This window comes from Bos taurus, chromosome 11 (assembly GCF_002263795.3).
Source record: "Bos taurus isolate L1 Dominette 01449 registration number 42190680 breed Hereford chromosome 11, ARS-UCD2.0, whole genome shotgun sequence".
NCBI classification, from domain to species: Eukaryota; Metazoa; Chordata; class Mammalia; order Artiodactyla; family Bovidae; genus Bos; species Bos taurus.
In genome coordinates, this window is record NC_037338.1 from 6325086 (window position 1) to 6335984 (window position 10899).

Below are 10899 nucleotides of genomic sequence, written 5' to 3' on the forward strand. Positions count from 1 at the left end.
ACTCAGACTCAAGTCCATCAAGTCAGTGATGCCATCTAGCCATCTCATCCTCTGTCGTCCCCTTCTCCTTCTGCCCCCAATTCCTCCCAGCATCAGAGTCTTTTCCAATGAGTCAACTCTTGGCATAAGGTGGCCAAAGTACTGGAGTTTCAGCTTTAGCATCATTCCTTCCAAAGAAATCCCAGGGCTGATCTCCTTCAGAGTACCCACTTAGACCCAAATAAACCCCAGCATTTCCTCATTGATTATTAATAACTTGCATACTTTTTTACTCAGTGGACATTGTATTTTTATCTTCACAACAGACCTTCCCAAACATGGCTGGGTTGACTTGGTTCTGAGCATTCTGCCCACAGGTCTCCATGTAAATCTCATACATGAGGCAGCGAGGCACACTGTATCCTTCGCAGATGCAGAAATTGTCAACCAACCTGGGGGTGGGGTGGGGTGGGGAGGAAGAACAGGAAGAGGAGGTTGGCATCAGTGATTCTAGGGCAGGATGCTTTCATAAGGGTCAGAGACAAGGGTGGATCTAACTAAATGAAATATGCTTAGTTTATTGAATGAATGCCATGGCTCATCTGTCAGTATCTGCAATGTACCCTTTTGTGCTTAGCCCAGAGTTAAGTATCAGTATGTTGATTGTGACTTTAGACTTCCAACGTGGTGCAGTATTGTTGCTTTTATATCTTTTTGGTGTGCAGGCATATTAATAAGAAGCCCAAATTGTTGGGTTCAGCAGACACTGCTTCATGTAACTTAACAAAGGTGGCAACCAAGATCTCTGTAACTAGGACACAGGATTATTAACTCACTAGGACACAAAACAAGGCCACTCCCCCTGCCCCCATAGAGTCAACACCCCTGAGGGTGACAGCTGGAGCCCATGTGGCTTCCCAGTGCCCATGTGCCTGTGACCTGGGACATGTGTGCGCAGCCCTCCCCTCCCCTCTTTCTCTGAAACAGTTGTTTACATAACTTTTAAACCCAAGTGACTTAGGCCAGCCACTATATATTTGATTAATTTTTAAAAATTAATTTGTATTGGAGTGTAGTTGATTTACAGTTACATGTTTCTGCTGTACAGCAAAGTGAACTAGCCATGAAGTGTTAGTTGCAACTCACGGACAGTGGCCCACCAGGCTCTTCTGTCCCTGAGGTTTTCCAGGCGAGAATACTGGAGTGGGTAGCCATTTCCTTCTCCAGGGGATCTTCCTGACCTAGGGATCAAAACTAGATGGCTCAGACGGTAAAGAGCTAGCTATACATATACATCTATCCCCTCTTTCTTGCATTTCTTTCCCATTTAGGTCACCACAGACCACTGAAGAGAGTTCCCTGTAGGTTCTCATTAGGTATCGATTTTATATGTAGTATCAGTAGTGCATATGGGTCAATTCCAATCTCCCAATTCATCCCACCGACTTTCCCTCCTTGGCGAAGCCAGCACAGTTTTTAAACACAGAAGCATTTTTTAGCAGGGAATTTACCAACAATCTGGGATTCCTTTGTAGCTTAGACGGTAAAGAATCTGCCTGCACCGCAGGAGACCCGAGTTTGATCCCTGGGTTGGGAAGATCCCCTGGAGAAGGAAATGGCAACCCATTCCAGTATCCTTGCCTGGAAAATCCCATGGACAGAGGAGCCTGGTGGGTGGCAGTCCGTGGGGTCACAAAGAGTCAGGCACGACTGAGTGACTAACACTTTACCAACAATGCATCTCCTTTCTTACTGATGACCTACGGCTTATTTTCTGGGATGAGGCACGCTGAGGCCTATTTCCTTGCAAGCTAGAGGCCATAGTTGTTAATCCCATCTGCTTTATGGAAGGAGGAAAAGTCAACATATGGGGATGGAGGGAAGCTTTGACCCTGTCTTGATTTCCTCAGGTAACAAACTACCATAGGCCAGGTGGCTTTAAGCAACAGAAATGTGTGCTGTCACAGTTGGGGAAGCCGATGGTCCAGAAACCAGGTGTCAGCCGAGTCGGCTCCTCCTGAGGCTTGGGGGAGCATGTGCTCCACGTGCTCCTTCCCTCCTCGCTGCTGCAGAGGCCAGGAACCCTTGGCCTTCCTTGGCTTGTGGATGCTCCACGCCAGTGCCCCCAAGTCCAGTGAGAGCTCTTAACTGGTTACATCTGCAAAGGCCATCTTCTAACATCCTCCAGGACACCAGGCTGGCTCTGTTACAAACTGAGGGGTTCTGTTTGTTTTTTTCACTGTTCATTTTTTAAAATTCTGATAAAATATATATAACATAAAGCATATTTTAAAATGCAGAGTTCAGTGCTGTTAAGTATCTCCTCATTACTGTGAAATTGCTCGTGCCCTGCTGTGTATCACCATCCATCCAGAGAACTCCGGCTGTCTCACAAAACTAAAACTCTGTACTGGCTAGAAACACTCTCGATTCCCTGCCCTTGCCCATGTGTGTGTGTACTAAGTCACTTCAGTCATGTCTGACTCTTTGAGACCCCTATGGACTGTAGCCCACCAGGCTCCTCTGTCTATGGGATTCTCCAGGCAAGCCGGAGTGGGTTGCCGTGCCCTCCTTCAGGGGAACTTCTTGATCCAGGGATTGAACTCTCATCTCTTCAAGATTCTTGCATTGGCAGGCAGGTTCTTTACTGCTAGCACTTCCTGGGAAGCTCTCCAGCCCCTGCTAACCACCATTCTTCTTTCTGTCTCAACAAATCTGACTCCTCTCAGTGCCTCATACACGTGAAATCATACAGTGTTTATCCTTTTGGGACTAGCTTATTTCATTTAGCATAATGTCTTCAAGGTTCATCCATGTTGCTGTCTGCATCAGAATTTCCTTGCTTTCTATATCTGGAAAATAGTGCATTATGTATAGACCACATTTTGTTTATCCATCCATCCACTGATGGACACTTGGGTTACTTCCATGTCTGACTATTGTGCATAACGCTGCTATGAACATGGGGGTACAGATATCTGTTCCAATCCTTGCTTTCAAGGGGAATTACTGGATAACACGGTGGTTCTCTTTTCAGTGTTTTGAGGAATCACTATAATTTTCCATAGTGGCTGTACCAATTTACATTCCACCGACAGTGCAAAAGGGTTCTAATTTCTTCATGCCATCCAACCATCTCATCCTCTGTCATCCCCTTCTCCTCCTGCCCTCAATCCTTCGCAGCATCAGGGTCTTTTGCAATGAGTCGGCTCTTTGCATCAGGTGGCCAAAGTATGGGAGCTTCAGCATCAGTCCTTCCAATGAATATTCAGGGTTGATTGTCTTTAAGATTGACTGGTTTGATCTCCTTCCAGCCCAAGGGACTCTCAGGAGTCTTCTCTAGCACCTCATAGACTGGATGCCTAAAGATCAGTCATCCTGGGGAAACTCTGCCCCTCCTCACCTCCTGCCCTCCCAAGCTTGAAGGGCACAACCCCACCCCGGGATCCCAGGCCTGCAGGGGCAGAACTGGTGACACAGGCCTTGAACACCATCCTGCTTTTAGGGCACCAGCTTTGTGGGCAGCCTGCATCCCATCAGTTTATAAATGACCTGAGGAGAAGGTCCAGGTATTTTTTTGAATCTCTAATCATTCTTTCGAATCTCTAGACTTTTCCAGTCCTAGAAAGTCTAATTGACTAAAGGGTGACCTGAAAATTGACAACGGCCTCCTCAGAGCCCTTTTTTGTAAGAAGGTTGCTGATATGATGAGGGGTCTGAGTAAGTGTGAAAGAAGCAGAGGGCTGCTTGTAACACTTTGAAAATACCGTGTGTACTGTGGTTACTGTTTTCAATATTTTAAAATTATTTTAAAACATTAAAAAATATTTATTCTCTTGATTTTCTTTCTTATGCCAGAGAAAAGACATCGAGAATCTCCTTTTGGAGAAAAGGGGTGGCCAATTAGGACTTTTGGGGTTCCAATCACAAACACACTGTTCATTTTTCTATCTCACCCATTGAAACTTTCCAGAAAGTCTTTCTTGAGAAATACGCCTTAAAACTTAAAAAGAGAAGTAATCAGCTGTCTACTGGTTGGTCACCTTCTAAAGCGAAGGTTTTAGGCCTGGTTTCAATTATTTTGCTACTTAGGAAGAGCTACAAACCCCTGAGTTCATCAGTCCCAAGGGCTGGCGGTGTTTTTCTTCCAGTTTATTCTTCCTCTATGTAAATAGCCAGAAGTGAACTTCACAAGCAAATGTGGAGTGCATTGTTAGAGCTAAAAAAACGGCTTTGCCTTAACTTAGAGAACTTCCCAGGCGGAATGGCACACTCAGAGAAAATACTCTCCTGGCCTAGCTGGGTGCTCTCCATGTACACGGAAGCCCAGACCCACCACCAAGCCCCTTGAGGGCGGGCTGGATTACTTCCTGCAGGGAAGTGTAACCAACGGGGAGCCCCCAGGTGGGAAACCCCCATGGCCCGTGGTGTGTGTGTGTGTCTGACAGACTGACAGAGACCAGCAAGGTAGCCCCCAGGCGGAAAACCCAAATGGCCGATAGTGTGTGTCTAGTCCCATTCCACCAGCGGTAAGTGGGAAAACCACATGGCCCATCGTGTGTGTGTGTGTGTGTGTGTGTGTGTGTGTGTGTGTGTGTGTCTAGACCTATCCCACCAACATTAGAAAGCGCTGGTCCTTCCTGAGAGTGAACGGTTGTCCTTTCGAGCCTTTTATCTGCCCCGGGCGCAGGCGGTGGCCCCTGGCGCTTGGCCGGAGGTCCCAGGGGCAGCAGCGGAGGGAGCTGTGCCCCTCTTCCTCGCCCTGCTTCTCCCCTCCCCTCCGCCGGGCGCCCCCCGCCCCCAGGCCGCTCACCACTGGATGATGCCGCTGTGCAGGCCCCGGCTGCCCGCGCCGCCCAACGGGGAGGCCGGCACGCCCTCGGCCATGGCTAGAGCCGCCCGCTGCTCCGAGGAGGCGAGTCCGCAGCGGCACCGTCGGGCCGCCGCCGCTCCTGCTGTTTACTTTAGAGCCGGGCGCGCGGGGGTCGGGAGGAGGCGCGCGGGGGCGCGGGGGCAGCGAGGGGCTGGGGACCTCGGGGGTCCGCAGGGGGCGCGTGGAGGTCTGGGCAGCGGCGGGGGACCTCGGGGGCGGGGCGCGCATGGGGGGCGCGTGGCTGGAGAAGGGCTGGAGAGCGCGGGGTAGGGGTTGCTGCGGGCAGTGGGGGAACGCGTAGGGAGCTGGGCTGCGGGCCTGGGGGGGTGGTCCGGGGGGCCCCTGGGCCTGTGGTGGGTTTGGGCCACGCCCCGCGCCTGCTGGGAAGGTTTGGGGGGCGGTGTCCTCGCCTCTCCCAGATCCAAAGACCGTAGAACAGAAATACGCGTAGCGCTCTCCCCCCTTCCAACCAGTCAGACAAGGTTGCAACACACAAAACCCAGTGCACGCACCAAGTCAGGGCATCTGATGAACGGTGGTCCTCAACCTTGACTGCGCTTTGGAGTTACTTGGGCACGTTTCAAAGATGTAGCCTCCCAAGAGACACCCCCAGAGGGTCTGGGGTTTGAGGGGAAGGCTTGCTCAAACCCGCTTTTATAAGCTCCTCAGAGGTTAGTGATGCTAACCTGCGACCTGGGGTGAGAACCTCTGGTGCTGGGAATTGGAGGGAGGGGAGGTGGGGGCGACTCCAACTGGAGCCTAGTGAGGCCACCTGCAGCCTTGCCTTAGCGGTCTTCCCTCAAGAAGTATTTAATGACTGCCTTTCGGAGAGACCAGCTGCTTGCTCTCGCCTAACCCCACTTCTCAGGGGCCTGGCATGTGTGTTATTAAGCAGCCCATAAATGTAGGGCGTGTGGCAGGGACACAGGCTCAGTCAGGCCACTATTACTTGGGCCCCTGACAGCTCCAAAGTCCCTAGAAAGGACTTCTTCATCTAGATTAAAAACACATTGAAAAAAAAAAAAAGAAAAAAAAAACACATTGGACAGCTGAATGATAAGAACAGTCATGTCTGACTCTTTGCAACCCCATGGACTGTAGCCCACCAGGTTCCTCTGTCCATGGGATTCTCCAGGCAAGAATACTGCAGTGAGTTGCAGGGAATATTTCCGACCCAGGGATCAAACCCAAGTCTCTCGCATTGCAGGCAGATTCTTTACCTTCTGAGATACCAGGTATTGCCCAGTTAAAAAATGAGCAAAGGATTTTGTTCTCCCAAAGAAGATATCCAGATGGCCAATTAGCACAAGATGCTCAACATCATTAGTCATTCAGTTCAGTTCAGTCGCTCAGTCGTGTCCGACTCCTTGCGACCCCATGAACCTCAGCATGCCAGGCCTCCCTATCCATCACCAACTCCCGGAGTTTACCCAAACTCATGTCCATCGAGTCAGTGATGCCATCCAGCCATCTCATCCTCTGTCGTCCCCTTCTCTTCCTGCCCCGAATCCCTCCCAGCATCAGGGTTTTTTCCAGTGAGTCAACTCTTCACATGAGGTGGCCAAAGTACTGGAATTTCAGCTTCAACATCAGTCCTTCCAATGAACACCCAGGACTGATCTCCTTTAGGATGGACTGGTTGGATCTTCTTGCAGTCCAAGGGACTCTCAAAAGTCTTCTCCAACACCATAGTTCAAAAGCATCAATTCTTCAGCACTCAGTTTTCTTCACAGCCCAACTCTCACATCTATACATGACCACAGGAAAAACCATAGCCTTGACTAGATGGACCTTTGTTGGCAAAGTAATGTCTCTGCTTTTGAATATGCTATCTAGGTTGGTCATAACTTTCCTTCCAAGGAGTAAGCGTCTTTTAATTTCATGGCTGCAGTCACCACCTGCAGTGATTTTGGAGCCCCCCAAAATAAAGTCTGACACTGTTTCCACTCTTTCCCCATCTATTTCCCATGAAGTGATGGGACCAGATGCCATGATCTTCGTTTTCTGAATGTTGAGCTTTAAGCCAACTTTTTCACTTTCCTCTTTCACTTTCATCAGGAAGGAAATGCAAATCAAAACCTGTGCTGATTTACCATGCCATATTCATTGAGATTGCTATTATTTTTTTTTAAAAGAGTAAAGATAAAGAGTATATATTAAATATAAACAATTGTATCAGTTCAGTCACTCAGTTGTGCCATCCCATGGACTGCAGCATGCCAGGCTTCCCTGTCCATCACCAAAGAATTATATATAAAGTGTATATATATATATATATATATATATAGGGGCTGGGGGAAGAGAGATGGAGAGTTGTGCAGTGGATACAAAATTTCAGTTTGGAATAATGAAAAAGTTCTGGAGATTAATAGTGGGAATAGTTGCATCACAATGTAAAAGTACTTAATGCCACAGAATTGTACACTTTAAAATGGTTAAAATGGTAAATTTTATGTTCTATGTGTATTTCCCAGTAGTCATGTATGGATGTGAGACCTGGATATAAAGAAAGCTGAGCGCCGAAGAATTGATGCTTTTGAACTGTGTGTTGGAGAAGACTCTTGAGAGTCCCTTGGACTGCAAGGAGATCCAACCAGTCCATCCTAAAGGAGATCAGTCCTGGGTGTTCATTGGAAGGACTGATGTTGAAGCTGAAACTCCAGTACTTTGGCCACCTGATGTGAAGCGCTGACTCATTGGAAAAGACCCTGATGCTGGGAAAGATTGAAGGCAGGAGGAGAAGGGGACGACAGAGGATGAGATGGTTGGATGGCATCACCGACTCAATGGAGACGAGTTTGAGTAAACTCTGGGAGTTGGTGATGGACAGGGAAGCCTGGCGTGCTGCGGTTCATGGGGTCGCAAAGAGTCAGACACGACTGAGCAACTGAACTGTACTGATGTGTATTCTACCAAAATTTCTAAAAATGTCAAAAAACAGATCAAAACAAGAAACGAGGCACCATGAATAACACTACATGTACATTTGACAACCATTTCTGGAAGCAGGGCAGAGATTCAGTCCACAGACAGTGTCAACTGCCTTCCACGTGACAGCACTGCGATGCAGTTGTCAGGGGGTCCCCATCATCAGGGTGTCAGGGGAAGGCTCCAAGGCAGTCCCAGTGGAGACATCGTTGCAGAATCTGAGCCTTGAGGTTTGACCAGGTCAATGGAGCTGACCCTGGATGGTACCTGACTCTCCTTTGCTGAGCTGTGCCAGGTATCACCCTGGTCCTGAAACCTGGGGAGGTTTTTAGGGGGGAAGGTAATAGTAGGATGGGTGGATATGTTGGAAGAACTTGTATTAAGTGATGGGGCCGCCGTCTGCCCTATTTCTCTTTTCAGCTGAATGTCCTTTTTATGGACTGACTTCTTTAAAAAGTCATCCAGCAGGGAACAGCTGACCCCACATCATGTGTGCATGCTGAGTCCCTTCAGTCATGTCCAACTCTTTGCGACACCATGGACTGTAGCCCGCCAGGCTCCTCTGTCCATGGGATTCTCCAGGCAAGAATACTGGAGTGGGTTGCTGTTCCCTTCTCCAGGAGATCATCCTGACCAGGGATGGAACCCAGGTCTCCTGCATTGACAGGAAGGTTCTTCACCACTGTGCCACCTGGAAAGCCTCTCAAGACAGGAACTGAGGGGAACAGTGTCTGTAGAGACTCCTTCATGGAGCAAGCATGGGAGGCCAGCGGTGTGGGCAAGGAGCAGGTTGGCGCAGGTTTCAGGCGGTGCCAGGAAGCACCACTGATGGAGAAAGCAGAAAGGCAGAGGTGAAGGAGGACCCGCAGGAGGAGAGAGGAAGCCACAGGGAAAATGACATGGCAGCTCCTCCAAGGTAACTTGAGGGCAGCCCTTCTTCTCTAGTTGTCTTGAGAAGAGGTAGCACCCACTTGGGTGGGGGCCCTGTGAGGCCCCTTCATGGGCTTTACTTTGGCCTGAGTGCTCAGATCCTGTGTCCCCAGGGGTGGGCATCCTTTTTGGTGGCTGGTGGGAGCTGAGAGCATGTCTGCTTCCATCCTGCAGTAGCTCCCTGCCACCCAAGAAGCTCCCCAAGATGCCCACCCATTTCCACAGACATTGGAAATAACCAAGAGACAAGCTCACTGTTATTCAAGGCCAACTCGTGGTCCTAGTGTGTCATTGCTGATTATGTAACACTGGCATATTTACTGAGCCCCAGCAAGCACCAAGCACTGAGACACCCTGGAAATACAGTAGGATACCAGGATTCTTCGGTTGACTGTTGGTCTCTCTGCTGTTTACCGCATCAAATATGAGATGCTGCAAAGTGTGCACATTACCTCATTTTGCTCCAGAGCTATTGAGGTCTGATGGTGAGAGGACATTGCTAATGAGGCCTTTGGGTCAATTTCACACCCTCCACCCAAAGGACGGGTTAATTTCACCCACCACCGCTGATGTCTCTAGTTCAACCAGTCCCTTAAGATGAAGCATTTGAATAGATACATGTTAGCACTGTAACAGTCAGGGTTTGTTTGTTTTTTTTTCACAGTTTTCTGCCTTCCTTATGTGCTGGATGTAGAAAGGACACTTACCTCTGTACATGATCCTTCCACTAGCAGCATAATTACAGCTTTCATTTGAGTTGAGCTTATAGCCACATAGACTGCTAAATAGAATTAGGTATAAAATCCATTTTCTTTTCAAAGAATGTGGCCTTGCAACAGACATAACAAAAATTTTCATGAAGCAGTCAGACCTAGTTATAGGCTCTCTTGCACCTGAAAAGTCCAACCCCTCTCTTAATTCAGGCTCAGCATCTGCCCTCAAAATGTCCCCTTGTCATCACAAGGGAAAGGAAATCTTAAAGTTTATATCCACAGAATTCCAGCTCCTGATGTCACATTTTGTGCACACAAAGCTCTGTCTCCCCTCTGCCAGAGACTATATCTCTTTTAGCCAAACAGCTATATCTTTGGCCTACTTCAGTCTAATTGATTTCCAGATGATCCAGTTAGTCACATTTTATCTTTTAAAAGGGCAACAGCTGTGCCTTTTCCTTGCACAAAACCATCTCTGATCCAGGGTGCTTAATTTCATTCAATCCTCACAATTATTCACTTTCTGTTGATGTACCAGGTGTCTCTGGGCAATAGGTATAGTGTTAAATACAGCTAATGAGTCGGTCAAGAATGTAGAATGTATTTGGCATCTGCACGGACAGAGCATTTTAGAAAACAGACAACTGTATGTTCCATTTTTGCCTGGAAGGAACCTTTCTTAATAATTTAATTTATTTCTTTGTTTTTGGCTGTGCTGGGTCTTCGTTGCTGTGAGGGCTTTCTCTGGTTGCAGCGAGCAAGGCTGCTGTCGTTGCCGTGTTCTGCTTCTGGTTGTGGTTTCTTCTCTTGCTGCAGAGCACAGGCTCTGGGGCGCGAGGGTGGTTGTGGGGCTCAATAGTTGCGGCTCCCAGGCTCCAGAGCACAGGCTCAGTAGTTGTGGTGCACGGGCTCAGTTGCTCCAGTTCAGTTTAGTTGCTCAGTTGTGTCTGACTCTCTGCGACCCCATGAACCGCAGCACGCCAGGCCTCCCTGTTCATCACCAACTTTCGGAGTCCACCCAAACCCATGTCCATTGAGTCAGTGATGCCATCCAACCATCTCATCCTCTGTCATTCCCTTCTCCTCCTGCCCTCAATCTTTCCCAGCATCAGGGTCTTTTCCAATGAGTCAGTGCTTCACATCAGGTGGCCAAAGTATTGGAGTTTAAGCTTCAACATCAGTCCTTCCAAGGAACACCCAGGACTGATTTCCTTTAGGATGGACTGGTTGGATCTCCTTGCAGTCCAAGGGACTCTCAAGAGTCTTCTCCAACACCACAGTTCAAAAGCATCAATTCTTCTGTGCTCAGCTTTCCTTATAGTCCAACTCTCACATCCACACACGACCACTGGAAAAACCATAGCCTTGACTAGATGGACCTTTGTTGACAAAGTAGTGTCTCTGCTTTTTAATATGTTGTCTAGGTTGGTCATAACTTTCCTTCCAAGGAGAAAGCGTCTTTTAATTTCATGGCTG

General features: G+C 48.4%; 1 protein-coding gene across 2 annotated transcripts in view; it reads right to left on the reverse strand.

Moving 5' to 3' along the window:
• Positions 1–4983, reverse strand: part of RFX8 (regulatory factor X8) — a 52169-nt gene extending 47186 nt beyond the window's left edge. The window contains exons 1-2 of one of the 2 annotated variants that reach the window (XM_059891658.1): positions 4793–4983; positions 308–431 (exon numbers count right to left, since the gene is read on the reverse strand). In XM_059891658.1, coding sequence (XP_059747641.1) covers positions 308–431; positions 4793–4866 — 198 coding nt within the window. In that variant the 5' untranslated portion in view covers positions 4867–4983. The remainder of the gene's footprint in view (positions 1–307; positions 432–4792) is intronic. The other variant, XM_024999321.2, reaches the window with a different exon arrangement.
• Positions 4984–10899: the final 5916 nt, after the last annotated feature.